Below are 27,679 nucleotides of genomic sequence, written 5' to 3'. Positions count from 1 at the left end.
TTTGGGTATGCATGCTAGAGATCGTTTAGAATTTCAAGCGCCGCCGATAAGTAATGATAACAGTGCACATCTGATCGACTCAACGCAGCAGAGCCTTCACGGGCTTGCTGTCTACTCAGTACCTTACATGAAACATGCAGCCGTACTAGCAGCCGCGGGCAGCACCGGCCGGGTTACGCCTGGGCTGAGTCTACGACGCACCCAATTTAGAACACGCACCAATTCGCAGTACTATTTGAATATTCATTCTAGTCGACTAATACAGCGTCATTCAACAATCACAAAAATAAGAACTCCAGTAACAACTTTTGTAGTTCCAACCCAGTAGAAGATGAGCTGTTGCTACAGCTCTCTTTTTTATGTTACAAATATAATAAGCAAGACTTTGAAATATGGGTCTTCGCGACTCGGAAAAGATTTCATTTTCGAACTTTTGACAAAAGTGACTTTTTTTCTCTAGGCAGAAAATGAACGTTCTGACCAGAGCTTAGGCAGTCTCCTCGGCGACGGCCTCGGTCTCGACGGCTCTGGCGTTGACGTCGGCGTGGAACTCACGGATGATCGAGTCGACGTCGTCGATGTTGAGCTGGCGGATGTCACCGAGCTGCTTGATCTTGGCGGTGACCTCCTTGCACTGGGCGTCGGTGAGCGCCAGGTTCAGCTGGTCGACACGCGACTTGATGGCGTTCCAGCCGGTGAGACGGTTGGCGAAGTGGATGTAACGAGTGAGGCCAAAGTCCGAGGGGTCCAGGATCTCGTAGGTCGAGGGGTTGGCCAGGATAGCCTTGGCGTGGATGCCGGCCTTGTGGGTGAAGGCGCAGAAGCCGGTGATCGGGTTGTTGAACGGAATGTTGACCTGGACGGCCTCGGCCACCAGGTTCTCGAGGTCTCTCAGCTTGTTCAGCTTGTACTTGGACAGGACGTAGTCACGGTCGGCAGCGATCATGCGGGCCATCAGACCACCCAGCGAGGTGATTCCGTTGCGCTCGCCAATTCCGAGCACCGAGACATCGATGAAGGTGGCGCCAGCCTCCAGCGCGGTGTAGGCGTTGGCGATGGCGCAGCCAGTGTCGTTGTGGAAGTGGCACTCGATCTCGCACGAGACAACCGACTTGAGGGTGCGGACCAGGTCGTAAACCTGTCTGGGGTTGGCGCAGCCGACAGTGTCGGCAATGCCGACACGGTTAACACCGATCTTGTCGACGGTGCGGTAGATGTTCAGCAAGTCGACCAGGTCGGATCTGAAGGAGTCCTCAGACGAGAATCTAATCTCAATGCCGTGCGACTTGACGAACTCGATGACCTCAATGGCCGACTGAGCGATGTAGTTCATGTCCTTGCCGTGCGAGTACTCTCTCAGGAACTGCGAGGTACCGATGACAACGTCGACACCGTCAACGCCGGTCTGGACAGCGATTCTGGCGTCGTCCATGTGGCAACGGATGTGGGTCAGGATCTTGGCCTTGAGGCCGAGCTTGCAGATCGCCTCGCAGTCCTGGCGAGACTGCTCAGAGGCAGCGGGCGAGGTCAGCTCGATGTAGTCAACACCGAAGTCATCCAGAGCCTTAGCGATCTCGATCTTCTTGGCGGTGTCGAAGAACGCATTGGCGAACTGCTCGCCCTCTCTCAGGGTCGACTCTATCAGCTTGAACTTGGAGACATTTGACAGGAAGTCCTCAGGCTTGGGACCGTAGGGGTTCGAGCGCACGGCCTCGTGCACCTTGGTAAATCCACTAGCTGGTAAACCGTCAGCATTTGCTCTTTCTCGCTCGAATTTCAAGACGTTGTCAACCAGTACTTACTCTGAGCAGGCGGCATTGTGTATGATGACTATCTAATTATTCTTGAAGAATTGCTTTCAACAGAAAAATAAGTATATATCCTTAGATATATATATTTTCGTCCAGTGGATGAAAAAAAAAGTAGATAAAATTTTTGATATTGTCGAGTGGAACTGTTGCCCTTATAAAGCTTATCGTCTCAATAGTTAAAACCTCGCGAGCGGTGAAAAAAATTTTTGTTATGAGTCTTGTTGAATGCAAGTGTGGGATTAGTCACCAATGAAGCTTCTGAGGGTTATATCCATAAGCGTACAAGTTCTGGCTGCTTAAAATCTAACTGCGAAAATATAGCTCATATACGCAACGCATCTACATGTCAACCTCTTCAAATCCCCCTCATTGCTTATGCTTACTAGATCGAGGGCTGCCGCTCGACCTCGTATTAGCTATATTGAGCCTACAGCGTCATACATGACTGACTTTTGCGGGCGACTGTCAAACGCGTGTATTTGACCGCCAAAGCCACCAATTAGATGAGGCAAGCATTGGTCATGTGCTCAGGAGTAATGCGATGTCGGGCTTGCTCGGTAAGCAGTGAAGACGCTTAACTAATCAATTAACCGAGACGACGATGAACAGTCGAGACTGGAGCTCTATACATCGCCTATGATTCATCAAAGAAAGCAACGCTGTCTTACGCGAAGAAAAATGTTTTCAACCTTGTCACGCACGCACACGTTTCAGTCGGTCCCACATAACTCTTGTAGAGATCCCGTAGCCGCAAGCAGGCCTCTAGGAATTGCCGAACGAGTGTCCGCATACTAGTCCTCAATGGGCGACGACACCCTACTGCAGAGGTGAAACAGCCTCGATTTGGGCAGTTACCCGGATAATAACCTGCCCACTACTTTAGCCCGATGGATGTGATACCCGCAGAAGAGCGAAACCGCTCAGAACGCGCGCTAGCGAAACCGGCGTCAGCTACGATAAAAAATCAAAAAAATGATTCGACCCAGGATCGAACTGGGGACGTTCTGCGTGTTAAGCAGATGCCATAACCGACTAGACCATCGAACCATTGTTATAGAATAAGACAAAACAATTGTTTTTTCTAACTGAGCAAGATAATATGCCTTCGTGCATGCACACAAGCAGGCGATTTTACGTAGCTTTACCGAGAAGCATGATGTGGACTGTGAGAGTCCTTTAAATCTAGAAAATTGAAATCTAGAATGGACCTCCGTTTTGGTTTCGGCGAAGAGGTTGCCTCAGGCAGTCCATTGTAGACCAACGCTGACCTGACGCTTTTGTTGAGAATGCCTTTTACGCGCTTAAGACGATTAGTCACTGCGGCCTTCCAGTGGCTGTCTGGCGACTCAAAGCTCTGTCGCGAGCAGATTGCGTCTTGGTTGTCTTTTGTCAGCTGAAGGTGCAGATCGATGTCGAGGTCGAAATTCACATCGAGATCGAAAATCTCGCCTCTCTTGTCTGTAATGGGCTCTATAACAGTATCTGAACGCTCCTGCATGCAGTGTCCGAGCTCATGAAGAATCGAGCTCGACCGTTCAGACTGAGCGTCCCGGCCGTCGATTTCTGATCTGAACACCAGGTAGTCGTTCGACCAGCTCTGCGCGAATTCATTTGGAGATCTGTGATCGCCGTGTTTCGACTTGGCTGCATGAGGGCTCGAGCATTCGGTCTGGGTCGACTGCTGACCCAAGAACCTGAAAAGCCCAAAGCCTTTGAAACTGACAGAAGTGTGTCTATTCGAGCTCCGGGTATTATACTCGGACCGACGGTTTTCGGGAAGAGGGGTACTCGACCTGACGTCATGACGAACATCGCCTGACGACCCCGAACGCTCCGAGCTTTGGCGGGATAGGATATCGTCTTTCGACCCCACTGACACTGGCCGGGACCGTGTTTTCTTGGCCATATTGACGTGACGGACCTTGGCCACCTTCAGATTGTCTTCGCTCGCAGCTGCGTACGGATTGTGTATCTGCAGCATAGAGTGATGGGTATCCTGGCATCCGCTGCAGATTGAAGAGCCCTCGCGGTAGTCACATTCAGCTTCATGGCTACTGGCAGTAGGACAGCTGGTATCCGTGGCGGACGTGTAGTCGTCAGATCGCTTACCACCGCGTTCGTGTGCACCACTAAGATTCTCAGGCGCGGCTGAGGCAGGTCTCTGTGACTTCGAGTCGATCGGACTATGTGCTTCCAAGACCTTCAGACGATGCGTCTCGACCGCCGCCTCTGCTTCCGCGTCACCTGGTACAGCATTCACCAACCGGCCTTGAGCAAAGGTATCTTGATATGAGCTATTCAGTGAAATGGTCTCAAGGGAATGATCTCTGTTATCATCTTGCGACGTGGACTTGATTTTAATGCTCCTTAGGCTACTCTCGTGGTATGCAGTAGCCTCTTGAGCAGTAGCACCACGCGATGAAACGCGCTGGTTCTCGCGTGTGTTCTGGAACTCTGATCCAGAGTAGGATCGGAACGCTGTTCTCTTCTGAAAATCTGTGGCCGCGCTCTTGTAAGGACTCTGGACCTCCAGAGTAGAACGCTTGTAGGGGTAATTGCCCTGGTTCGCATCAACTGGGGTAATTGAATCCTTCGGGCGACCACCGGCGTAGTTCATGCCTTGGGCCATGGAGGGATTGCCCTCGTCCTGGCAGCTCCAATTGCCTCCATGCTGGGATTCCTATCTGTCAACGGGGCTCTACTGCGCTACTACCTTCGCGAACGCAATCCGGGAACGAATTTCTGGCTGGTGAAATATATCCGGCAGCGACACAACACTGTCATCAGTATCGTATTTCGTGCGCAATGATCCGCTAATGATCGAAATGAGCTTGAGAACCATTCGGAGTCAGACGTTGGTATCAGATCACGACCCTTAAGCACGGTATCCCAGATATGGAGCAAACAGTCGTACACCCAATTCACCCATATTCTAAAGCAGGGCACCCGAGATCATCTTTCGATAATGTCGGTAGCATATTTTGGCCGTGTCTGGACAATCGGCAAAAAGACCGAGGCAGTCGGTCAATATCCGAATAACGCAACGCCACTCCGGCACGTCATCTACAAGCATCTATGACGATGCGAGACGTTTGTTAGTCATGGAAGAGCATCCGACGAAGTTGTATGGAGCTTGTGCAGCAATTGACACCTGCGATCGAAGCGGTTTGAGCATCTCCGAAACTTAAAAATGTTCTCCGAGAACTTCTGGCTATTGCATACATGTCCCTTTCAGTGCATCAGCAAACCTTTCTCGCGTACCTATGAGTCCTGCACACAACCGGCAGGCTCGTGAAATATGGGAAACGACGCTCTAATTGGCCTTGTAGGGAAGCCGTCCTCAGGAAAATCCACTTTACTGAACTCTTTGACCGATGCGACAGCAAAAACGGGAGCTTTCCCGTTTACTACGATAGATCCGAACAAAGCCACAGGCTACCTGCAGATTGACTGTGCGTGTGCGCGCTTCGGCAAGCAGGATCTGTGCCGGCCAAACTATGGCAGCTGCAAAGATGGCAAGCGATACGTGCCTATCATGCTCCTGGACGTGGCCGGATTGGTGCCAGGCGCCCACGAAGGTCGCGGCCTGGGCAACAAGTTTCTGGACGACCTGCGGCACGCGGACGCGCTGATTCACGTGGTGGACTCGTCCGGAACGACAGACGCTGAAGGAAAGGCCACGGCGGGCTACGACTCTCTGCAGGATGTGGAATGGCTGCGGAGCGAGATCTTACGATGGATCGAGGGTAACCTCAAGGTCAAATGGGGCGGAATCAAGCGGCGGCACGTGTCCACGAAGTCGACGGCTGTCGAGACGCTGCGAAACCAGTTCAGTGGATACGGAGCGACCGGCCAGCTGGTCCAGCGGGCGCTGGACCGCTCGAAAGTCACGGCGCCGCTAGAGAGCTGGGACGACGACACCATCGAGCATGTGGTCTCGGCATTCGTCGACGAGAAGTTTCCAACCATTCTTGCGCTCAACAAAATCGACCACCCAGACGCCGATCGGTGCATCTACAGAATCCAGCGAACGCACCCCGAGATTCCGACTGTTCTGACGTCCGCAAAGACCGAAGTGTTTCTGCGACGGCTGCGGAAGCAAAAGTACATATACTACGAAGAGGGCGCGTCTGAGTTCATCACCAAGCTCGAGGACACCGAGCAGCAGTACGACCTGAGAGAGATCGAGGATGAGAGACTGCAGGAGCGCATCGACCAGATCAGGGACATGGTCTTCTACAGATGGTCAGACACGGGCATTTTGAGGGCACTACAAGAAGCTGCCAGAGCGCTAAATCTGGTCGCGGTGTTCACCGTCCGCAACATACACACATTCTCTAACAACACGGACGGCAGCAGCTCTGCCGGCGTGTTTCGTGACTGCATCCTTGTTCGGCAAGGCACTACGGTGGGAAGCGTTCTTCGGAAAACTATGGGTGACATTCCGGTAGCCTTCATTGAGGGCTTGGACGGCATGCGTGTTTCCAAGGACGCCACTGTGGACTACAAGAAAAACGACATTCTGTGCTTTAAGATGTCTAGATGACGGGTTCTATGTATATTCAGTTTATAGTACATAAACGCATAATTACTTTATAGGCGACAAATACCATCCCCACACATGTAAGCGTGCTAAAATTAAACAAAAATCTAGGTCTAAAATCGATCTATATCTAGCTCTCAGTCTTCTCGACCGAGCGGTTTCTCAGCTCGTAGTCGCTCGAGATCTCAGCGCTGTCCTCACCGTCGGCGTGAATGACCATGTCGTCGTCAGGCAGGACAGCAACCTCAAGCATAGTCTCCTTGGCGGGCCACAGGTAGCACAGCAGCCAGTAGATGAAAGCAGTGACCAGGGTTCCCCAGAAGTAACCGATGTAGTACAGGTCAGTCATACCCTCAGCAACGTTGATCTTGGAGTTGATGGTAGGAATGAAGCCGGGAAGAAGAGGAACCCAGCCGCAGGTGAAGGCGACAGCGGCTCTCCAGTTGGTGCCCCAGCGGTTGTAGCGGTAGATACCGTTGAGGTCGTACAGCTCCCAAACGTTGTACTTCTTCTTGTGGACAAGGTAGAAGTCCGAGATCAGGACACCGACCATGGGTCCGAGCCAGACCGAGTAGCCAGACATGAACGACAGGAAGGCCGAACCCGAAGTGAGAATGTTCCAGGGAGTCAGAGCCCACGAGCCGAGAGTGGCAACGATGATCTGACCACGGCGGATGTTGATGTATCTGGGCCACAGACAGTTCATGTCGTTAGCGGCAGAGACCGAGTTGGCGGCGATGTTGACAGAGACCTGGGCGAGCAGAAGGAAGAAACCACAGAAGAAGGCAGCGGCACGGCCTCCCTTGGAGGTCCACTCGTCGCAAATGAGAAGAGGGTCCCACTTGATCTCGCCGTAGAGCAGGTTCGAGCCGGAAGCGAGAACGACACCGATGAAGGTCATGAAGCAGCCAGTGGCAGGCATGACAAGCAGGGTGATGTAGGGCGATCTGTTCGACTTGGCGTATCTCGTGAAGTCAGGGCAGTTGACAGCGAGGGTCGACCAGGTTCCGATGTTGGCGTACATGCCGTTAAGGAACTCCCAGGCAAGAGCCGAGCCGTGGATGGTGTTGCCAGCGCTGAACACCGACGAGTTGTTCAGGCCGACAGTCTTGATCATCCAGCCCATCATAGCAAGACCAACGATAGGAGTCGAGATGGCCTTGACGATGAACAGCCACTGAAGCTTGTGGATCGGGATAAGGTGCAGGGGCACGACCAAAATGAAGTAGATGGCGTACGACACCAGGAAGGTGGTCGTGGTGTTCGACGACACCGGAAGATGCTCCGGAATGTTTCTGAACGAGGGCCAGATCGCGTAAAGCATGGTCCGGACGCACTCTCCACCCGTGTAGGCCTGAATACCGTACCAGAAGATACCGACGATCATACGCATGAGGATCATAACAATTGAGAAGTAGTAACCGTACGAGGCACGAGCCTGCATGGTGAACGAAACACGGTAGGTCGAACCAAAGACACCGTTAAGGACAATAGCAAGACCGACGACGACCTGGGAGAGCGTGACCGAGATCAGCGACATCTTCCACGAGAGACCAGCCTCCATCAGGGACGAAGCGTTACGGAAAGCGGCAACAGACATGTTGTCCGAAATCCAGTAGAGAACATAGTTGTAGGTTCTCCACGTCCGCTTCGCCGGCGGGACAGGGTCCAAGTCGGCATTACTTCTCCGAGCATCGGAATGTGAGTCCAGCTGCAGACGACTGAGGAAACCCATCTTGAAAAAAATATGAAGAGGATTCTGAATAGAAGTCCAGACGAGAGATCCGACAAGGCGGATTTGAATATCCTATTTATATTCAAGTTGAGACTTCTAGATTGCAGGTGATATCGGAATACCCTGGCGTTTCTATCAGAGCTTCGGGATCATGCTCGGATAACAATCTAGTGAGAGGTACGGAGCTGATGCGTATCTTCGTTTCAAAATACTACCCGCAAGTTACTGTATACGGAAAATATCGAACAAATAGTGGTATCTGTGCACTTCGGAAACGGTTAGTTATCGTATCTGTTTAAGAACATACCTTTGATAGCACGCGCCACGGCTGAAACTCTAATGCGCACTATGGCCCCGTCCTTACTGAGTTCAGAAACAAAGGCTTTACCAGCGCCCATGCACTCGCGGGAGATTTTCTGCGCGAACCTTATTAGGACTAGTAGACTATGGCAATAATTATCGCTGCCTAGCCGGAGCTCAGCAGACCGGAGTCCACGCGCTCTTTAGAAAGCACGGGTGACTCAGTTACACTAATGGCGGTGACCTGTCGGAGCAGGACCGGACCCAGCGGACACGTACTGGAGAGAAGCACTTTGCTGCAATTTGCCGGCCGCTATTCATAGTCACTCGTAGCGCATGCGATGCCCCCAGGAGCTAAACCCACGAAGTTGTACCCAACAATGTCGCGCTTCCGTGCTTTCTCTCACGGAATAGTCTAATGAGATGGCCGCCGGAGAACTTCCGGCGGAATAGCTTATCACTGGCACACCGGAAGTCGAATTTGCTCTCCCACACGCTAATCACATGGGTGTACTCGTTATTCGGAGTGGATGCGGCAAGGCCGCATCGCAGCTGACACATTTCGAAGACTAGAGGAAGGCGAGAAGACCGGATGAAAGCCCAATTGGGTTGCTGCCGTCCCAGAAGAGTAATATCCCGGTCCCGAGCTGGCATCACTCGACGGCAGTCTCGACTTTCGGTGTCTTTGATGTGGGATACCGATTGTCAAGCTGGACGGAGCCAAGCTACCTCCAGCTCGATAGGCTGAGAAAGCCTGATAAGCCTGCGTGGGGGCATCCCGTCCCATCGAATTGGTGGCCTGAGATTTGATCGTTATTCGCGGAATAGTCATATCTCTTCATCGAAATCGATGCCGCCGTTGTTTCGCGTAGGCGGCATTTTCGCGGTATCTACCTTACACTTGAGCAATATCTACGCACGACAATTCTGATCTCTAGATTGACATTTTGTATTGAAGTTGCGCTCCGCGCGCGCCAAATTTTGCGCAGGATATTTCGCGCGAAATTTTTTTTCGCGCAAGAATTCTTGAAGGAAACGCGTACTGTTGGCGTTGAAAAGTCCCGGTGGCTTTCTGGGCAAGTGGTTACTATTAGGAAAGGGTTGATGCGCACCGTGGCGTCCATGGCGCTCATGGCGCTGTGGCAAGCGGTCTAAGGGCGACAAGCACTGCCGTACACAGGGCGCGAGTCAAAATAAGTAACAGCCACCCGGCGCCACATTTTAGTTTTGCGCGCCGCGCAGGAACATGTGGCGCCCGTGGCTTTTGGCTGCAAGCCCCCGTTCTCCGAAGGAGATGCCTACGTTACATTCCGGCGGCAACGTCTTCGCCTTATTTTCGTTTTCCTGCGCTCCAACTCCCCTCAGCTTTGATGAATTTCGATGCTTAGTGAAATGTGTCGGCTGATAGAAGATAAGAGCACTAGTACTGTTAGCCGGCCTATCTCTTCACTTATCTTGACCTTTGCCGGGCGATTGCCAGTACAGTAGGTACAGAACACAGTGTGATAGAGTTTTTAGCGTCTTCCCAAAGCGATCGCTCTATGCTGCGAATAAACTTTATTTGAGTCCGTGGACGGGTGACCCGTCCGGAGTTCCGCATTCAGGTTCCGAGTCGTTAGCTCGATAACCGCTTCAATAGTACAATAAGATACCCGGAACCATGAAAGGGGTCGAGAATAGGCTATCTCTTCCCGGACGGTATCTGTGTGCAGAATCGTACGCTTGTACACCCTCCTACGATGTAAATCGTTGTTCCTGAGTGAACAGGCATTACCAGTCCCTTGGAAGGAGGCTCAAAAATCTCCGTGTGGTACTGGCGGTGGCTGCATTGTCCACACTACAAGTTCGGAAGCGATGATGAAGTGGCTAACATCGGCAATGTGTGGCTTTTGTCCAGCAGAGATGGCTCCCCGAAACGGCTGTAGGCAGCAAAGTTGGGTTATGGCTAGGGGGACCCTGTGGCTTGATAATGCGGCTTGTGCAGAATTGAATATGCATGTGATGTAACACACTCTGTGGTATCACCCACAACCAACTCCAAGGAATAGTTGGATGCTCTGCACCACGTCGAGTGTACTGCTTCTAGCGAGACCTCAATCTAGCGGCAACTTCCTCTAGCAAGCGTCAACTGTGGTCGCGTTAGACACATAGAGGGCGGCCTATATCTACACAATGCCCTATTCGAGAGGAAATTCAGTAACAGAGATAATAACTTGCTCGCCGAGACTCGGCAATCGACGTTCTAGAAACGGGCTTTCACGGATATGTAAGCTCCAGCTCTTAGCACTTCATACGTTTAATACGTTCAGCGTACCATTAGCTGATAGTCTGACCGAGCTATCGTATGCAGATACCCGGTGGTAAACACTGATGCAAATACATCGGAGATGATGCTCGGAACTGGGGTTGGTGAAAGTAGATAGGAATGCAGCGTACACATTTGCCAGTTCGGGCGCGCCGAAATGACCTGGCGGCTCAGCCCCCGCCTTGCAGCACCAATGCAGAGATCGGCGACCTGGGAACGGGAGGACGAAACCGGTAGCCGATGATTATCGTTCATTGTGGTCCTGGCGCGCTATCTTTGTAAGATAAGAACCCGGATACTACAGATAGAGTATAGTGTGTCTTAAATCCAGCTGATAGAGATGACCTTGGCCTCGGACTAATGGAACAGAATTTTCTAATGAGGCCTTTGGAGGCTTCTTCCAAGAAACCAGGTGGATTTGACAAGGGCACAGGCACCTGCAGCGGGATTTGACATTCTCGTTAAAGAAGTTGACAGCCAACTGTCTGCCGGTGCTGCCTCTCGCTCAGCTAATGTTCCATTTTATGGCCAGGTCGGCTTCGCCGTTTACTTGAATTGGTCAGACAGTCGGCGCTACTGTTGATCAGATCAGCCCATAAGCTACGAGACGTGGCATGGTGCGGCGCGTTTGCGCGTTACCCTGGGCTCGAGTAACGGCCACTTGCCCTATGCTAGCTTTGCACTGGCCCAAAATGTTGGTTTTAGCGGATAATACGCGCAGCCTGGCTGAGGCTGCACTGTACCTGCTGCTAGCATATCACCCGGACTGACCGCCGCGCGCAGCCAGCTATCTGTTACCCTACATCAGCCTTTTGTTTACCCTGCACCAACTATTTAGGTTACCTGCACCGGCACTAAGTTACCCTGTACCAGCTACTAAGTTACCCTGCATCAGCCGTGCCCTAGTGTTGCCGCCAGGGTTCCATGTATTACCCTGCCAGGTCGCAACTGTTACCCTGGCCAGAATCCCTGGTTCGCAGCTGTCAAGACCGTAACTACACTGTGCCTAGCGCGCCGCTGTCCCATACCTATTCCCCAGCCTGTCAATCGGTTACCCTGCCCCGGTCACATGTCCGCCTAGGCGCGGAATATCCGGCCTAGCATTCCATGCATGCCCTTGACTGAGCCTTCTGACTGAACCGCACAGCAAGCTACGATCGTGGCTTCACAGTGCTGAGGTCGTTTTGAGCCCATGCGTGGCAGGTGATCACTGGGCTACCCACTGACCGTCGCAATCTTCAACAGCGCTACCGGGCTCTCCAAACGGCGGCGCATCTGAGCGGCGCACGACAGATGTTACCCTGTCACCCGTCTGTCTCAGTCGTGCGGAATTATCTGTCTCCACACGACCTCCGTCCGCGGTGGTAGAGCGGACATCAGACCGCGCCGACTCAGGCGGCGTGACTCTACGGTCATTGGCGACTACGTCTTATCGACAACTGTCGGCGCGCACGGCCATACTCAGTCTGTCCTGACGTCGGCCCGTATCTTCACCGATACCAGTAGTGATGCAGTCAGATACCGTCGGAGGCTGGCTGGCTGCATGGGTGGCGCGGAGCTTTGTGGAGCCAGAGAGTCAGGTCTCTCAGAGTATGTGGGTCTCACCTCGAAGTTCGTATCTAGCCTTCGGCTTGGCCCGAGATTTCGTGACACTGCCTTGTGCTTAGACGATATAAGGCGCAGCCAAGTGGACAAGAGGGCGAGCCAATGTGCGATACGAGCAAAGAATGGTCTGGTCGCAAATAAGGTTTTTGCGATAAGTAAAGGTCAGTGCACTGTGCACTGATAGCCAAGAAAATAAGTCTAATTGCGCGGGAGAAGTCCCAATAATATGACGAAAATTCTATGCATATCTCAGGTAGCTCTCGTATTTGGCCTTAGTTGAGTCAATATTCGAACTCGTGCTATCAGCCGCACAATCAGACCAATGAGAATGCATTCCACACGAGCCTCTCAGGCATGCTGTCTCGTTTTGGGACTTCAGACAGCTTACAGCGGCATGGCTCTAAAGCACGGCGCACCGTCTAAGTGCAGGGTACGCCGTAGCAGCTGATTAGCGCTCGCGTTATCGACCGAGCGTCCGTACGGGTTTATCGTGCTCATTAGCCTGACAGGTATAAATATGCCGGTGAGAACGGTGTGGGCGGGATATCGTGAGCTGTCTGTTCAGAGCTCGTTACAAGTAAGATGGCCGAGAAAGTCGACGGAATATATACTACCGAGGTCGACGTGGCCGAGGGTGTCGTTGCTCCGGCTAAGCCCGAGCCGACTACTGCTTGGGGCCGGTTCCTGAAAAAGATCGAGCTGCCGGGAACTGAGGGTGGCATCAGAACGAACGAGGATCTGGACCCTGTGCCCGTGTCCCGCCGGACATGGAGATGGTATAACCTGGCTATTTACTGGATCTCGGACGCTTTCTCGCCGTCAGGATGGCGTGCCGCGGCCTCGCTGATGGAGGCCGGTCTGTCGTGGAGAGTCGCACTGGTCAACCTGGCGATTGCCAACATCATCATCGGCATTGTCATCACCTTCAACGCGCACCCCGGCGCGCGTTACCACGTTTGCTTCCCCGTCTACAGTCGGGCATCGTTCGGCTACTACTTTTCGCGCGTCATGGTCATCTTCCGCATGATCACCGGCATCTTTTGGTACGGTATCCAGGCCTACACCGGCGGCGAGTGTATCCAGTCGCTGCTGTTCGCGATCTGGCCTTCGTTCAGACACCTGCACAACACGATCCCGCTGTCGCAGAACATCACTACTCAGTTCATGATCAGCTACTTCCTGTACTTCCTGTGCTGCATTCCGGTGCACCTGATCAAGATCGAGAACACGAGATGGTTCTTCCTGTTCAAGTGCTGTCTGACGCCTATCTGCGGTTTCGCCATCATGGGCTGGCTCGTCCAGACCACCAAGAACATGGGCGGCGAGAACGTCTTTGCTGAGGGAAATACCGTCCATGGCACGGCTTTCACCTGGGTGTTCATGGCCTGTCTGTACTCCAACCTCGGCGGTGGCTCTACTTATGCCACCAATGCGTCTGACTACTCGCGCTACACCAAGAAGGAGTACTCGATCTTGTTCCAGACCTTTGCGCTGCCGTTTTCTAACATTCTCATGGCCGTCATGGGCGTCGTCGGCGCTGCTGGCACCAAGAAGCTGTACGGCACGATCATGTGGGACCCGCTTGAGGTGATCGACATGTGGACGTCGCGTGGCGGCAGAGCCGCGGCGGCATTCTGCGCAATTGCGTTCCTGATCTCGCAGATCGGCCAGAACATCTCGGCGAACTCTATTGCCGCGGCCAACGACCTTAACTCGCTGTTCCCGAAGTACATCGACATCCGCCGCGGCCAGATCATCGCGGCCATCGTCGGCGCCTGGGCGCTGACGCCCTGGAACATTCTGACGTCGGGCGCCGCGTTCCTGTCGTTCATGTCCGGCTACTCGATCTGGTTGTCGGGCATCGCCGGCATCCTGTTCTCAGACTACTGGCTTGTCCACCGCCTTAAGTACGACGTTTACGAGCTGTACAATCGCGACGGCATCTACAGATACAACAAGTGGGGTACAAACTGGCGTGCGCTCGTGGCCTGGTGCTGCGGCTGGGTGCCGCTGCTGCCCGGCTTCATCAACTCGATCAACAACAATATCACCGTGCCCGAGAACATGGTCAGACTTTACAACCTCGGATTCTTCTATGGTTTTGCTGTCGCCGCGCTGCTGTACTGGTTCTTTTGCAAGTTCTGGCCGGCCACCGAGACGTACGTCGCGCCCGTGTACCCGCCCAGCGAGGAGACCGATAGTTCTTTGCATGAGGAGGAGATTATCGACATCTCGACCAAGCAGCCGGGGTTCTACGAGTCCGAGAAGAACAGCGACGAGCTGCGCCAGAGATAAGGCCAGGATTGGTTTTGCTAGTGTAATCTATTAATGTATCTTGTATCATCGTTATCGTCACGCGTAGTCTACTTCCACGACTGGCCACTCGAGCCGAGGAAGTCCATGAAGTCGCCGACGCCGTTCTTGAAGATCTCAACCGACTGCTCGGCCATGGCAGTCATCTCCAGCCGCGAGCCCTTCTCGGCCATGAAGTCTTGCCACGGAATTCTGATCGAGTTGTTCACGTTCAGCTTGAGCGTGCCGGCCTCGATCGTCTTCTTGAGCAGGTCCGGCAGGACCGGGTACATGCCGTGCAGAACCATCTGCACGTTGCTCGGGATCGCCTTTCTGATCTCGGCCAGTCTGTCGAGCTGCCAGTACTTCTCGGGACCGCCCTCGGGATACGGCCCGTGGATGTTACCGAACGACGGCGCCAGGTACTGGCAGCCGGTGCGCTTGAGAAAGTCGTTGGCCAGGTCCGGCTCGGTGAAGAGCTGCTCCATGTCGACCATGGGCACACCGTCCTCCGAGCCAATGATGCGGCCCATCTCGGCCTCGATCGTGATGCCGCGCGTCCTGGCGATGTCCACGATCTTCTTGCAGTACTTGATGTTCTCCTCGGGGTCCTTGCTGGACGCGTCGACCATGATGCAGTCAAAAGGCATGGTCAGTGCAAGCTCGACGTCCGACTCCTGAATACAGTGGTCCAGACAGAACGCAATGGGCACCGACGCACTATGGCACGCCTTGCTGACATATTCGATAAACTCGCGGCCGTGGAAGTGCATCGACCACGGAAACACCTGGATCATGCACGGCGACTTCTTCTCCTCGGCAGCGCGGATGGCGCCCAGAATGCACTCGAGCGTGTAGCTGGCGTTAGACGGCCCCAGGACGGACTCACCAGTTAAACGCGCCGACGGCGTAGCCGTTCTTGGACGCGTGGTCCAGCACCTGCCAGGCCAGGTTGTTCTCAGGATAGGTGCTCATTGTGGTGTTCAGTTCTGTGTAGAGCCCGTCCGAGACCTCAGGTTATATACAGAAAGCGGGGTGGTGCTTAGCAGGGCCTGGCCCGGAAAAACCAAGGAAATGTACTGGATATCGCCCTCACGTGATACGGTTCTCCGCGGGGTGCCCGGTAACAGAGTTATGACCTGGCTCTAGTGGCTATTAGGAGCGTCCGTTGGGAGAACAGCGACCCGGGTATAGGCTACATTGTGGTTGGCCAGAAGAGGGGGGGAAATAGCGTGTGGGGGCCGTGGGGGCAGGTCACATGACTGGGCATTCGTCGGACCGCTCCCGGCCGGCCCTCAGCCGCTGGCAGTCAGCCCGGCGACCATGTCGCGGGCAGGCATTCAGGGCTGCGACCGTCGTGTTATATGATGGTATTCCCGGTGCAGCTGCCAGTGTGTCCGCGATAGCAGACCCAGTTGGATCTCTCTGCGTACGCTTGCTAGCAGGTGGCTTTGTGAGGATCTGCCGGTCAATGCTTGGGCAATGCAAGAGGTCATCCGGCATCACTCTGATTGGCCAACGCAGAACAATAGCCGTGCTGTCTCGGGCTAGCACGACTGCGAGAGCTTAAGCTAACTAAGCTTCTACATGCACTTGGCGCACAGATAGCATGTTATACGAGATCCCGCTGCAGGCAGCCAGGCAAGAGGGGAAGCAGCAAATCAGTGAAGCGTTCTGGACCGGCCAGATGCACGAAAACCGAACTGGCATGCGGAAATAAGACAACCCTCTCAGTAAACCGGTAATTCCGGAGCGGGACAAAGTATTCTCATGGCTTGGCCACAGGTGCTGATAGCGTGGACGCTGCACGATAGCACAGCTTATCAGCAAGTGCCTGGCGCCAAGTCGCTTTAGGCGAGACAAGTGCAGCGATCTTAAGCATAATTAAGCGTTAGCACGGCTATTGTGAGCTGTGACAAAGCGATCCGTGCATCCGTCTGAGCGTTCGCACCATTTAAGTGGACATTTGCTCAGACCATCACGCATTGGCATCCGAACAATCCGCCGGGTGGCTACAGACTGCCAATTTGTCAGACTCGTAATGATTATGCACACCGTACGGTGGCCAGCGAGCTCGTATCGGCCGCTTATCGCTGTTGACGGGCAGTATAAATTCCTGTGAGGCGGCCCGCGAAGACTCAAGCAGTCATTGAAGACTCTCTGTCACTCTAGCAATGCGTTTTGAGTATCTGCGAAACCCAGACCCTATAACGTGGTACAACCCCTTGGGGTGGCCGTACACGGAGGAGGAGATTGCTGAGGATCCTACCAAGGACCCTTACTATGATCCTCCGGGATGGGAGCCGTCTCCGCTGCGCAAGACCATGTCTGTGTTCTGGGAGTCGATTGCCAAGCCTCCCGGCGAGCGCCGCTACGTCGAGAAGCTTGACCGTGGTCTCCTGTTCTACCTGATTTTCTCCTACATGATCAAGAGTCTTGACCAGAACAACATCTCGAACGCATACGTTTCGGGCATGAAGGAGGCGGTAAGTGCGGGCTTTACGGCCACTGACGACAGCTCAACCTGTACGGCAATGAGTACAACTACTTCACGACGCTGTTCAACTGTGGCTACCTAGTCGGCTCTGTGCCGGCTCAGTGGGCTGTGTCGTTCGTTCGTCCGTCGTACGCTATCCCGGCGTGCGAGGTTACCTGGACGATCTTCGTGATGCTCTACAGTCGCGCTACCAGCGCGCGCTACATCTACATCTTCCGATTCTTCCAGGGCATGGTCGAGAGTATCTGCTACCCGACCATGATGATGATTATCGGCAGTTGGTACAAGCCTGAGGAGATTGCCAAGCGAGTCATCATCTGGGACATGACCTGGAGCATGGCCTCGATGTTTTCTGGCTACCTGCAGGCCGGCGTGTACAACAACCTGAACGGTGTCAACGGCCTCGAGGGCTGGCAGTGGCTGTTCATCGTCGACGGCTGTGTGTCGCTGCCGATCGCGCTCTTTGGCTTCTTCGCCATTCCTGACTTCCCGACTACGACTCGTGCTCTTTGGCTCAGCGACAGAGACCGCGCGTACAGTATCCGACGGATGACCGAGGTCGGCAAGAAGGGCAAAAAGAAAATGACAGTTAAACGGTTCCTCAATTTTTTCACAACGTGGCGCATGTGGGCGTTCCTGGCGCCGTACACGCTTTACATCACCGGCGCCGGCGACTACATGAACCTGTGGCTCGAGGACCTCAACTACTCGGTCGACATGCGTAACATTCTGCCAACTATCGGCAGCGCTGTCTCGCTCGTTACGGGTTACTTTTTTGCCATCCTGTCTGACTACACCCGCTGGAGATGGCAGCTGGCCATGGCCTGCGTCGTGCCCTACATCTTCGGCAACCTGGTGCTGGCTATCTGGGACGTGCCCTTCGGCCTCAAGTTCGCGGCCAACATCATTCCCAAGATTGGCTCGTCGTTTTTCAGTCAGTTCATGGCGTGGATCAGCGACATCTTCCAGGACGACACTGAGATGCGCGGCTTCCTGCCTGCCATCGGCAACGTTTTGTGGTACTGCAACTACGCGTGGTTCCCTGTTGTGGCTTTCCCTACGAACAAGTCTCCCCGCTTCCCCGGTGGTTACTGGGCAGCGTTCGTGCTGAGTATCGCCAACATGGTGACCATTTACACCTGCTACTTGGCGTACATGCACTTCGAGGTCAAGAAGAGGGGCCTCGTCAAGAACAAGTACGGCCTGTATGTGCTGCCGGATGACCTTGTGGACCTGACGGGCAAGGATGACGCGTATAGTTACGAGAAGAACGACGACAAGATTGACCATGTCGTCGAGAAGACGTACGAGATTTCGGCGCACAAGAACGTGTCTACGGAGACCATCGATGTGGTCTAGTCTAACCCAAGTGGGTGTGCTCAAAATAAGCGAGATCCAATTCCTAAAATACAGTTTTCCAAACTCCACTAAACCAAACTAGTCGGCCTGATAGACCGCCGGGCCAGCAACAATGTGCTCGTTGAGCGCCGAGATGTTGTGGGGCGTGACCGTGATCTCTTCGTCGGTGACGACGAGGAACATGGTGCCGTTCACAATCGGGTTCTCGGGCAGGTCGGCGTAGACAACGTCGTCAGGCTGCGTAGTAGACGCAGTCCAGCCGTCAGACGAGTTCTGGAAGTTCTCGAGCGCCGTGAACGTAATGTTGAGCTGCGAGATCCAGGCGGCGTACTTGGGCTCACCCGCGCTGGACGTCGTGATGTAGCTACCGTTGGGGCCGACGGACTTGCCGGGGTGCTCACCGGACAGCTCGACGGTGCTGCCAGCGGTAGAAAGCGACGTGCGGTTGGTGGTGATCTCCGGGGGCATGAACGTGCCGTTGGTGGCCGCGGTGCCGTTCGAGGTGGTTCCGTTGGTGGCACCGCCGGTCGCAGTGCCGTTGGTGGCGCCACCGCTCGCGGTACCGTTGGTGGCGCCGGTCGAGTTGGACGAGATCGTCGCGTTCGGGTTGTTGGTGATGTTCAGCGCCGGGAAGTTCTGCCAGGCCACCATGGGCGTCTCGGCACTGCAGCCCGTGATGTACGGGGCGAGCAGAGTCCAGGCCATCGACTGCGTGATCGCGGTCTCGAAAAAGACGGGCATCGGGAACAGGCCCTCGAACTGGCGGAAGATCATCTGCTGGCGGGCCTCGGTCGTGATCGACTGCAGCAGCAGCTGCGCGGCCGCACGCGAGTTCAGGTGCGGCAAGAAGCCGTACACGCCGGACTCACCCCACTTGGTGAGCTTCTGGCAGAAGTCAATGAACTCCTGGACAGTCTCGAACGGGTACGAGTACTCGCACTCGGTCGCGGCCGACGGGCCGAGCAGGTTCGTGATCAGCTCGGCGTGGCCCTTCTCCTGCTCGGCCATGAACTCGATCAGCGAGCGGTCATCGGCGGTCAGGTTGGCGGCCTCGAACTCCTCGTCCGAGAACTTGTCGAGACCGTACTGGAACAGGTCGAGCTCGATGTACTCCTGATACAGAGCCAGGGTCAGCGACTCGTAGTCGAAGTCGGTGAAGGGGTGGTACACGGGCTCCGACGAGTTCGTGCCGAGGCCACCCGCAGGCGTGTACGGCGCAGTCTCCTCCGCAGTCAGGTTGCCGGTAGCATTGTAGATGCCGTCAGTCGTGTTGACCAAGAGGTAGCCGGTGCCGTGCGGGTTCAAGGCCGAGGTTGTCGCGCTGCCGCTGGCAGAAGCGCTGCCGACGCTGCTGGAGACGTCGCTGGCGCTTGAGACGTCACTGACAGACGCACTGGCGCTGGCTGACGCCGGGAAGCCCCCGGCGCCGGCGCCGCTGCCCGACGCCGACAGCGGGGAGTCCGAGAAACCCGAGGCGGACGCCGAGGCGGTCTCTGAGCCGTACAAGTCGGTCGAGTACGCACCGGTGGCCGAGCTAGCGCCCAATGGGCCGTCGGTCAACGTGTCAGTCGGTGACGCCCCATAGGGATCGGTCGAGGGACCGACATCGGCCGTGGCCGATTCGGTGTAGCCGCCGAGATAGTCGCTGTAGTCGAATTGCGCAACCGGGCTAGCTCCAGCGAGCTTCGCCGCGGCAAAGATAGCAGTAGTCAGCTTGAGAATCTGCATGGTGGTTGCGGAAGAGTTCTAGCAGCGTTCTACGTGGATCTGTCATATATACGAGGCACCCTCGGAGGATCGACCGAGGTGCTGCCGGCAATGACGGAATGCTCGAAGCGTCGGAGCATGTCGTAATTCCGGCTTCCGGCCCGTGCGACGGTGGCCCGATTTGACCAACTCCCAGCGCGGCAGATGCAGCTGTCGTCGAAAGAGGCAGCTGTCATCGCAGGACAGGCGCGTGCGGACACATGTTCGCGCCCTAACCCTTAACGCAATGCAGTCATGATTTGCGTCAGGATTAGGGCTTCGATGCGCGCCGATTTGGTGGTCCCGGTCCGTGTCCTTCCGATCCGTGCCTACGGTGTGCATTCGCTTGTGTGCGCTAGCATCGCTTCCAAGAACAGCGTTCCAGAACCGTGTCTGCCATTAGTCCACCAAATTGGGCCAATCGCGTCCGCGTCGCGGGCCATTTGCAGTAATGTCCGCCCGCGACGCGTGTACACACCAGACTCGCTCTAGAGCCCTGACGTAGCACTGCACTGCCCGAGGTTCCTGACATGTGGAGTGCGTTCCGTATGCCGAGGAGGCTGCCTTAGCGGGGCGGGACTTTTTGTGCCAAGGCCGCGCTAGAGCGGAATTCTTGTTGCACGTGTAGCAATGCGTCACAACAATGGGCTCTTGGGAGAGCTTGGTGTCCAGAGCGTCGTCGGTTAGCACCAGGACTCAGGAACTTAGCGGGGAGGCTTTTGTCGGACGGCGGCGCTAGCTGCGTACGGCGAATGCTCATTTCTGGAGCCGGAGTTCATTGGCCGGCCGATGGCACGAGGTCGAATTCTCCGCGCTGCTTGACAGCTTCAATCGGCCGCGCAGGGCTGACGGGCTGTTGACAGCGCTCGCGGGTGGAGCGCGCGCGCCGACATAAATGCGGGCCGGTTCCTCGAGAACAGCCACCAAGAACATCTGCACTCGAAATGGTTTCTGCTTCTATTCTGCTCGCTGGCGCTGTGGCCGCGACCGTGGTCTCGGCCGGCAAGCCCTACACCCAGGAGTCGAACGACGAGTTCAACGTCCTCAGACACCTGGGCGGAACTGGCCCGTGGATCCAGCACACTGGATACGGTCTCCCGCGCGACCCCCCGGGCACCTGCAAGGTCGATCAGGTCCACATGGTATGTCCGTCGCCGGCCGCGCTGACGCCAGATTGCCCGCCACGGCGAGCGTTACCAGACGACTGGTACCGGCGCGACCGAGCTTGCTGTCGTCCAGCGCCTCCAGAGCTCGGGTGCCGCTTATGTCGGTCCTCTGGCCTTCCTCGAGGACTACGTCTGGCCGTCGTCCGCCGACACGTACGAGACCGAGAGTGTCATGGGCCCCTACGCCGGCACGCTCGACGCGTTCCGCAGCGGCGCTGACTACCGCGCGCGCTACAACGACCTCTACGACGACTCGGCCGTCCTGCCCGTCTGGACCGCTGGCCAGGAGCGTGTCGTCGTGACCGCCCGCAACTTCGCGGCCGGCTTCGTTGGTGCCAACTACTCCACCAAGGCCTCGATCCAGGTCATTCCTGAGACCAGCGCCCAGGGTGCCAACTCGCTGACCGTCTCTGACGGCTGCCTGGCGTTCAACCAGAGCCAGTACTCGGCATCGTACAACTCGTTCGCCGACGACTACGCGACCAGAGCCGCCGACAGAATCAACAAGCAGTCGCCCGGCTTCGGCGTGACCGCTGCCGACGTGCCCAACCTCATGGCACTCTGTGGCTTCGAGCTCAACATCCGCGGCGCGGACGACTTCTGCAAGCTCTTCACCACCGACGAGTGGAAGGCGTTTTCGTACATGAAGGACCTGTCGTACTACTACCAGGTTGGTCAGGGTAACAACCTGACCAACTACATCGGCTCGGTCTACGCCAATGCTACGGCGACCCTGCTCAACCAGGGCCCCTCGGTCGGCAAGATCTTCTGGTCGTTCACGCACGACAACGACCTGATCTCGATCGCGCATGCTCTGGGCCTGTTTGAGACCCAGTCTCCGCTCGACCCTAAGAACATTGACTTTGGCTCTGTCTTCCGCTCGTCTGAGATCGTTCCCATGGGCGGTCGGATCACCATGGAGCGCCTGACTTGCGACGACGACAGCACTGCCTACGTTCGTATCCTCGTCAACGAGGCTGTTATCCCGATCCCGGCCTGCAAGTCTGGCCCTGGCTACTCGTGCCCGGTCGCGGACTTCAAGACGTACATCAACAAGAGAGCCCCTGGCAGCTACGGCGAGCACTGTGGTCTTCCTACCACTGTGCCGTGGCACCTGTGGTTCTTCTGGAACTGGACCCCCATCTTCAGCAACAACTAGGAGCTGGAAGTGTATGATTAGAAAACAGATAGGACAATGGAATGGGCAATACGGAAACGGCTAGACACGAGCTAGTACCTTAATTAGCTGCATGGGCCTACATATGCAGGCAGCCGCGTTAGGCGCCGCCAGAGCGGGTCCAAAGTCCAATACACAAATCAATTCTCGATAGACAATACAAACGCCAAAAGGCGGACAGCTAATATATATTTATGCACTTTCTAGGTGGCTCGCCGCCGACGCGTTCTTGCTCTTGAGCTCGTAGACGTCGTCGTACTGGCTCTCGCGCATGATGCGCTCGCCGGCCTCGATTCTCTGCTTCTCGGCCTCGATAAACTCTTGGGGCCGTTTGCGCTGGGTCAACGCCTTGTCGGTCACAATGAGGCCCTTGTGCTGAAGGAACACAAGGTCGATATCCTCGAGCGTTCTGTTGCAAGTCTCGGGGTAGAGGAAGTACACAACCGGGAAGAAGACCCAAAGGAAGATTGTAAACATCAGGTAGAACTTCCAACGGAGGTGGACGACACCGGTCTTGGTGAACTGAGTGATGATGAAGCCACCCATCCAGTTGGTAGCAGTGGCCGCGGCTGCGCCGCGCGTTCTCCAGCCAATCGAGTTGATCTCGGAGTTGTACACCCACGGGACCTTAGCGAAACTGGTACCGTAGCAGACGTAGTAGAGGAAGAACATGGACGTGGTGACGATACCCATGTCGCGCTTGAGTCTGGTCTCGGAAACCTTCATGCAGATGGCCGCGACCAGGTAGCAAGAGCCGGCCGAGAGCGAGCCCCACATCATGAGGCGGCGACGACCGACAACATCGATGAGCAGCAGACACAGGAAGGCCGCTCCCAGGTACGACGTAGCATTGATAGCCGCCAGAAGCTTGGCCATCTCGGTCGAGAAACCAATGAACTCGGTGAGAAGCGTCGGCAGGTAGTAGCCTAGGGCGTTGACACCGGTGAACTGCTGCATAAACTGTGTGCCACACGAGAGAATGACACGGCGCAGGTTCTGGTTGCTGTCGCGGCAGCGGAGGACATCCTTGACCGGCACAAAGCTCTCTCTCTCCTCCTCGATGGTCTTGAGGATCGAGCGGTGCTCAGCAATGACCTCGGGGTCCGACACGGGCAGGTTCCGGCCAAACAGGCGCGACAGCACCTTCAGGGCCTCGTCCGACCGGTCCTGCATAAGCAGCCAGCGCGGAGACTCGGGCACACAGAGCACGAGCGGGATCACGACGATCGGGAAGATGAGCTGGAACGCGAGCGGGAACCGCCACTGCAGCGGGCCCGAGCGGAAGTAGAGTCCATAGTTCATCCAGTTGGCCAGGCAGTACGCGGCCGTGTTGGACAGACTGCCGACAACGACGAGCTTGCCGCGGATGCTGGCCTTGGAGCACTCGGCTTGGTAGACCGGGCACGTCGAGGACGTGATGCCCATACCCATGCCGTTGATGACACGGCCGATGATGAGCTGCGGGAACTGGAAGGAGGTCACCTGGAGAACAGCGCCAATCAGGTTCAGGACCTGGCCGACAAAGATGGTCTTTCTGCGGCCAAACTTGTCGCCGTAGCGAAAGGCCAAGATGCAGCCCACAAAGGCGCCGAGCTGGGGTCAGCACCGCCGGCGCACATACATACCGAGAAGCAGGACGAGGTAATGCCCGAGATGTTGGAGTTCTTGACCTGCGGGAAGTGGTCGATGAAATCCTCAGAGATGAGTACACCCGAAAACACGCCCTGGTCGTAACCGAACCAAGCCATCGACATTGCATTGCACATCGTCAGCAGGATCATTAGCGGCACGCCGCTCAGTTTCTCGATCGGGTTCTTCATGGCGATAGTAGGCAGTGAGATCAGAGAGAGCAGCCTGTTCGATGTCAAAAGGGCGAAACCCCGGACTGAGCACTTGTATTTATATTAAGTCTGGCACGATCCGGCGTGTAAGTGGAATCTCGCGGGGAAGAATGGAACGGCTTCCAAGACTTTGGTGGGCAGACTTCAGACCAAATCGGGTACAGCCCTTAATCTTGCGCTCGCATCAGCTGGTTCGGAAAAGCTAGTGGCCGTCTGTCTCCGCCGTCAAAGCATGATGTATTCGCACTTTTCGTCGTCCGGACAGCGGCAAAGTGCGGTAGTGGAGTCGAATCAGATGGCGGGGTAGCTGAGGTCACAAGTGGCTCCCAAAAATTTTAGTGTCTGTTACCCCACATTCAAAATTACGTGTAGCGCCTGGCCCCGTTTCCCACTAAGTCTTTGCGAAGTCTGATCATATGGCGCCGGACCTGCCGGGATAAGGGAAGTCGGGGAGAATGCGGGGGAAGCCAATAATGCTGTTTTGGTGCGGAACGCCATTACGAAAGCCCAAATTGCGAAGTCCGGTGGTGGACCCCAGCCGTGTGCCCATATTTAGAGTTTACGCACGTAGCTGCCTGACGTTGCAACCGCTGCGTTAAGGTTCGACGGGGAACGACGGAAGTAGCACGCTAGTGTGTATCAAGTTAGCTTACAGGTGCGCGCAGTAGACTCATGCCCACTAGCTTCCACCGATCCCCGGTCACTACGAGCAGCTACCACCTATCCGCGCAGTCGCTTGCGACGCATAGAGTTCGCGATTTGTGTTTTCCCGCGAGCTTAACGGACCCAACATCCTAGAGAAGTAATGCTGAGGACGCAGCCGTGGGGTCAGTGGGGGCACTGCCGGACCCTAATCGAAGGATAAATACAGCCGGAGATCTCGATGGACGGCAAACATCCACCATGACCTACACCGAACCAAGAGTACTAGTTCCCGGCGTCTACACGCCGACGCTTACGTTCTTCAAGACCGACACCGAGGACGTCGATGTCGAGGCTGTCAAGAAGCACGCCATCCGGCTGGCCAGAGCCGGCGTTGCCGGCATCGTGACCATGGGGTCCAACGGCGAGGCCGTGCACCTCAGTGACGACGAGAAGAAGGAGGTCACGCAGGCGACGCGCAGTGCGCTGGACGCCGCGGGCTTCCCGCTGGTGCCAATCATCGCGGGCGTGTCGCAGCAGTCGGTGCGGGCGACGCTCAAGTCGTGCCACGACGCTGCCGAGGCCGGCGCGGACGCCGTGCTGCTGCTGGCGCCGGCGTACTACCGCTTCGCGGTCAACAACGAGCTTGTCATCGAGTTCTTCACCAAGGTCGCGGACAAGTCGCCGCTGCCGATCATCATCTACAACTTCCCGGGCGTCGTGGCCGGTCTTGATCTGGACTCGGATCTGCTCATCTCGCTCTCGCAGCACAAGAACATCATCGGCACCAAGTTCACGTGCGGCAACACGGGCAAGCTGGCCCGCGTTACGCTCGCCATGAACGCCTACTCGCCGCTGTCTGGCGCTGTGCCGACCCGCGAGAGCTACTACGCGTTCGCGGGCATGGCCGACTTCCTCGTCCAGGGCCTGGCTATGGGCGGCTGTGGCGTGATCTCTGGCGCGGCCAATCTGATCCCGCGCTCGATCGTCCGCGTGTACGAGCTCTACCTCGCCGGCAAGCACAAGGAGGCCGAGAAGGAAGAGCGCGTTCTGTCTGAGAGCGACTGGATCCTGACCAAGATCGGGCTCTGGGGCGCCAAGCAGGCGCTGCAGCACCACTACGGCTACGGAGGCCACATGCGCAGCCCGGGCAAGAAGATGACCGAGGCCGAGGTCACCAAGATGCTGGCCGAAGTCGCCGACGTGATGAAATTCGAGCAAAGTCTCGAGTGATCGGTCGGTCGGGAGGCGCGATAGATGGTGTAAACGCTGGTAGAGAGTAATGCATTTCTATATAAATCACAACGTGGCCGTAGAGTTATCGCCTAGCCGCAGATGACCGCTCGGGGCTGAGCGCCGCGGTCATGATGCAGTCACATATACTCTATGTGGTGCACCGGAACGCCGCTGACCACGTTGTCGGGTTTCGGTGCGATCTCGGGAGGAAAGCGTGAGCCACGCGAGATCACAAATTCATCCGCCATAGCCGCGGAATCACACCAAAGAGGCAGTTCAGAAAGCGTCCAACAGGCCGCACTGGATTAATAGATACAAAACAGGATGCTCGGACCTATTCCCTGGGCATGGCCCTGAACTGCGTCAAGGCGTCCACGACCATCTCCGGGAACGTGTGGTACGTGACCGAGAGTTCTCGGGCAACTGCGGCGCCGTCCAGAGTGTAGCTTTCCGGAATGGGCTCGCCCTCGTTGCCCTTGGTGACCTGCGTGGGGGCCCAGTCGAACTTGGCGCGCATGATGTCTGCGGCCAGCTGGTACGAGAAGAAGTCCGGAGCCGCGGGGACGTAGCGCCGACCGCCGACCTCCTTGGTCAGGAGCGCCTGGACGTGGGCCTCGGCGAGGTCGCGGACGTCGATCCAGACGGGCACCCGCGAAACCGGCAGCGGCGACACGCCCTCGGCGATGTCCCAGAGCATGGCGTTGGAGACGTTGAGCTCCTTGACCGAGCGCACGGGATGGACGATGGGGCCGAACGTCATAGGCGGGCAGAGCGTGACCAAATCGAAGTTGATCGAGCCCTTGTGGGCCTCGACAAAGTCCCACGCGGCCTTCTCGGCGTACTTCTTGGAGCCGCGGTACGCCACGACCGGGTCGGCCTTGACCGACTCCTCGTACGTGAGCGGGTTCCAGTCGGCGCCGGTGTACGTGAAGCCGGGGCCGGGGCCGCGGGCGACGTCGAGGACGGATGCAAAAGACGAGGTCAGCACGACGCGCTGCACTGCCGGCTCGCTGGCGGCGGCCTCCATGATGGCCTTGACGCCGTTGATGGCCGGAATGATGAGCTCCTTCTCGACGTCGGTGACGTCGTAGGAAAACGGCTGGAGTCAGCTTGGCCTCGCGCTCACGTACGCTGGCGACGTGGATGATGCCGTCGCAGCCCTTGGCGGCGCCGTGGAAGACGCCCTCCTTCTCAAAGTCATCGATAGTGACATAGTCAATCAGGTGGGCGTGCTCCGGACGGTCCTGCTTCATGATCTCGGCCTTGGCCGCGGACCGCGTCGCAATGCGGACCTTCAGGCCGCGCCGCAGAAGGCAGTCGACAACGTGCGCGCCGATAAAGCCGGTGCCACCGGTGACGAGGACGTAGCTGGGTCAGCGGGCGCGCGCGGGGACGTACCTGGGAGACATTTTGGTGCGGACAAG

At 56.2% G+C, this 27,679-nt stretch overlaps 12 protein-coding genes and 1 non-coding gene across 13 annotated transcripts; 5 read left to right on the top strand and 8 right to left on the bottom strand.

The window, feature by feature from the left end:
- Window positions 1-222: 222 nt before the first annotated feature.
- Window positions 223-1,927, bottom strand: V1510DRAFT_413123 (HMGL-like-domain-containing protein). Its single transcript, XM_066933195.1, has 2 exons — window positions 1,803-1,927; window positions 223-1,737 (listed from the first exon to the last, which is right to left on the bottom strand). The coding sequence occupies exons 1-2, from the start codon at window positions 1,816-1,818 to the stop codon at window positions 488-490; spliced, it is 1,266 nt and encodes a 421-aa protein (XP_066790292.1). The 5' UTR covers window positions 1,819-1,927; the 3' UTR covers window positions 223-487.
- An 857-nt stretch (window positions 1,928-2,784) lies between these two features.
- Window positions 2,785-2,858, bottom strand: V1510DRAFT_t62. The gene has a single exon. It is a non-coding gene; the product is annotated as a tRNA-Val (tRNA).
- Window positions 2,851-5,134, bottom strand: V1510DRAFT_413119 (uncharacterized protein). Its single transcript, XM_066933194.1, has 2 exons — window positions 4,525-5,134; window positions 2,851-4,491 (listed from the first exon to the last, which is right to left on the bottom strand). The coding sequence occupies exons 1-2, from the start codon at window positions 4,651-4,653 to the stop codon at window positions 2,953-2,955; spliced, it is 1,668 nt and encodes a 555-aa protein (XP_066790291.1). The 5' UTR covers window positions 4,654-5,134; the 3' UTR covers window positions 2,851-2,952.
- On the top strand, window positions 4,776-6,421 carry V1510DRAFT_311418 (P-loop containing nucleoside triphosphate hydrolase protein). The gene has a single exon (XM_066930741.1). The coding sequence runs from the start codon at window positions 5,110-5,112 to the stop codon at window positions 6,355-6,357; it is 1,248 nt and encodes a 415-aa protein (XP_066790290.1). The 5' UTR covers window positions 4,776-5,109; the 3' UTR covers window positions 6,358-6,421.
- Window positions 6,422-6,484: 63 nt separating this feature from the next.
- V1510DRAFT_406363 (permease for cytosine/purines, uracil, thiamine, allantoin-domain-containing protein) lies at window positions 6,485-8,950 on the bottom strand (the record flags this gene model as incomplete). The annotated part of the gene is made up of 4 exons (XM_066932374.1): window positions 6,485-8,161; window positions 8,454-8,505; window positions 8,669-8,702; window positions 8,764-8,950. The coding sequence occupies 4 exons, from the start codon at window positions 8,948-8,950 to the stop codon at window positions 6,485-6,487; spliced, it is 1,950 nt and encodes a 649-aa protein (XP_066790289.1).
- A 3,903-nt stretch (window positions 8,951-12,853) lies between these two features.
- V1510DRAFT_413109 (permease for cytosine/purines, uracil, thiamine, allantoin-domain-containing protein) lies at window positions 12,854-14,646 on the top strand. The gene has a single exon (XM_066933193.1). It carries the CDS (start codon window positions 12,882-12,884, stop codon window positions 14,592-14,594), a length of 1,713 nt encoding a protein of 570 aa, XP_066790288.1. The 5' UTR covers window positions 12,854-12,881; the 3' UTR covers window positions 14,595-14,646.
- On the bottom strand, window positions 14,603-15,813 carry V1510DRAFT_428976 (ketose-bisphosphate aldolase). Its single transcript, XM_066935297.1, has 2 exons — window positions 15,481-15,813; window positions 14,603-15,449 (listed from the first exon to the last, which is right to left on the bottom strand). The coding sequence occupies exons 1-2, from the start codon at window positions 15,564-15,566 to the stop codon at window positions 14,663-14,665; spliced, it is 873 nt and encodes a 290-aa protein (XP_066790287.1). The 5' UTR covers window positions 15,567-15,813; the 3' UTR covers window positions 14,603-14,662.
- A 910-nt stretch (window positions 15,814-16,723) lies between these two features.
- On the top strand, window positions 16,724-18,520 carry V1510DRAFT_413106 (major facilitator superfamily domain-containing protein). The gene is made up of 2 exons (XM_066933192.1): window positions 16,724-17,077; window positions 17,110-18,520. Exons 1-2 carry the CDS (start codon window positions 16,766-16,768, stop codon window positions 18,445-18,447), a joined length of 1,650 nt encoding a protein of 549 aa, XP_066790286.1. The 5' UTR covers window positions 16,724-16,765; the 3' UTR covers window positions 18,448-18,520.
- V1510DRAFT_413104 (uncharacterized protein) lies at window positions 18,468-19,811 on the bottom strand. The gene has a single exon (XM_066933191.1). The coding sequence runs from the start codon at window positions 19,453-19,455 to the stop codon at window positions 18,526-18,528; it is 930 nt and encodes a 309-aa protein (XP_066790285.1). The 5' UTR covers window positions 19,456-19,811; the 3' UTR covers window positions 18,468-18,525.
- Window positions 19,812-21,034: 1,223 nt separating this feature from the next.
- Window positions 21,035-22,623, top strand: V1510DRAFT_311054 (histidine phosphatase superfamily). The gene is made up of 2 exons (XM_066930736.1): window positions 21,035-21,335; window positions 21,367-22,623. Exons 1-2 carry the CDS (start codon window positions 21,138-21,140, stop codon window positions 22,516-22,518), a joined length of 1,350 nt encoding a protein of 449 aa, XP_066790284.1. The 5' UTR covers window positions 21,035-21,137; the 3' UTR covers window positions 22,519-22,623.
- Window positions 22,624-24,539, bottom strand: V1510DRAFT_311058 (general substrate transporter). The gene is made up of 2 exons (XM_066930737.1): window positions 24,162-24,539; window positions 22,624-24,129 (listed from the first exon to the last, which is right to left on the bottom strand). Exons 1-2 carry the CDS (start codon window positions 24,354-24,356, stop codon window positions 22,729-22,731), a joined length of 1,596 nt encoding a protein of 531 aa, XP_066790283.1. The 5' UTR covers window positions 24,357-24,539; the 3' UTR covers window positions 22,624-22,728.
- Window positions 24,540-25,107: 568 nt separating this feature from the next.
- On the top strand, window positions 25,108-26,324 carry V1510DRAFT_413099 (uncharacterized protein). The gene has a single exon (XM_066933190.1). The coding sequence runs from the start codon at window positions 25,281-25,283 to the stop codon at window positions 26,250-26,252; it is 972 nt and encodes a 323-aa protein (XP_066790282.1). The 5' UTR covers window positions 25,108-25,280; the 3' UTR covers window positions 26,253-26,324.
- A 265-nt stretch (window positions 26,325-26,589) lies between these two features.
- V1510DRAFT_406357 (NAD dependent epimerase) lies at window positions 26,590-27,664 on the bottom strand (the record flags this gene model as incomplete). Its single annotated transcript, XM_066932373.1, has 3 exons — window positions 26,590-27,354; window positions 27,386-27,623; window positions 27,654-27,664. The coding sequence occupies 3 exons, from the start codon at window positions 27,662-27,664 to the stop codon at window positions 26,590-26,592; spliced, it is 1,014 nt and encodes a 337-aa protein (XP_066790281.1).
- Window positions 27,665-27,679: the final 15 nt, after the last annotated feature.

This window comes from Dipodascopsis tothii (genome assembly GCF_038497935.1).
Source record: "Dipodascopsis tothii strain CBS 759.85 unplaced genomic scaffold V1510scaffold_7, whole genome shotgun sequence".
Classification (NCBI taxonomy): Eukaryota; Fungi; Ascomycota; class Lipomycetes; order Lipomycetales; family Lipomycetaceae; genus Neoaidaea; species Neoaidaea tothii.
This window is presented reverse-complemented; position numbering and strand designations above follow the sequence as displayed.

What these genes read in the sequence shown, in the direction of transcription:
- V1510DRAFT_413119 (XM_066933194.1), bottom strand. Translation starts at nt 4,653, where the DNA reads ATGGTTCTCAAGCTCATTTCGATCATTAGCGGATCATTGCGCACGAAA. An exon ending in CCCGGATTGCGTTCGCGAAG is followed by an intron (nt 4,492 to 4,524) that starts GTAGTAGCGCAG and finishes GTTGACAGATAG; the next exon opens with GAATCCCAGCATGGAGGCAA.
- V1510DRAFT_311418 (XM_066930741.1), top strand. Translation starts at nt 5,110, where the DNA reads ATGGGAAACGACGCTCTAATTGGCCTTGTAGGGAAGCCGTCCTCAGGA.
- V1510DRAFT_413109 (XM_066933193.1), top strand. Translation starts at nt 12,882, where the DNA reads ATGGCCGAGAAAGTCGACGGAATATATACTACCGAGGTCGACGTGGCC.
- V1510DRAFT_428976 (XM_066935297.1), bottom strand. Translation starts at nt 15,566, where the DNA reads ATGAGCACCTATCCTGAGAACAACCTGGCCTGGCAGGTGCTGGACCAC. An exon ending in GCCGTCGGCGCGTTTAACTG is followed by an intron (nt 15,450 to 15,480) that starts GTGAGTCCGTCC and finishes GTCTAACGCCAG; the next exon opens with CTACACGCTCGAGTGCATTC.
- V1510DRAFT_413106 (XM_066933192.1), top strand. Translation starts at nt 16,766, where the DNA reads ATGCGTTTTGAGTATCTGCGAAACCCAGACCCTATAACGTGGTACAAC. An exon ending in TTTCGGGCATGAAGGAGGCG is followed by an intron (nt 17,078 to 17,109) that starts GTAAGTGCGGGC and finishes CACTGACGACAG; the next exon opens with CTCAACCTGTACGGCAATGA.
- V1510DRAFT_413104 (XM_066933191.1), bottom strand. Translation starts at nt 19,455, where the DNA reads ATGGCCGAGCAGGAGAAGGGCCACGCCGAGCTGATCACGAACCTGCTC.
- V1510DRAFT_311054 (XM_066930736.1), top strand. Translation starts at nt 21,138, where the DNA reads ATGGTTTCTGCTTCTATTCTGCTCGCTGGCGCTGTGGCCGCGACCGTG. An exon ending in AGGTCGATCAGGTCCACATG is followed by an intron (nt 21,336 to 21,366) that starts GTATGTCCGTCG and finishes CGCTGACGCCAG; the next exon opens with ATTGCCCGCCACGGCGAGCG.
- V1510DRAFT_311058 (XM_066930737.1), bottom strand. Translation starts at nt 24,356, where the DNA reads ATGAAGAACCCGATCGAGAAACTGAGCGGCGTGCCGCTAATGATCCTG. An exon ending in TTACCTCGTCCTGCTTCTCG is followed by an intron (nt 24,130 to 24,161) that starts GTATGTATGTGC and finishes TGCTGACCCCAG; the next exon opens with CTCGGCGCCTTTGTGGGCTG.
- V1510DRAFT_413099 (XM_066933190.1), top strand. Translation starts at nt 25,281, where the DNA reads ATGACCTACACCGAACCAAGAGTACTAGTTCCCGGCGTCTACACGCCG.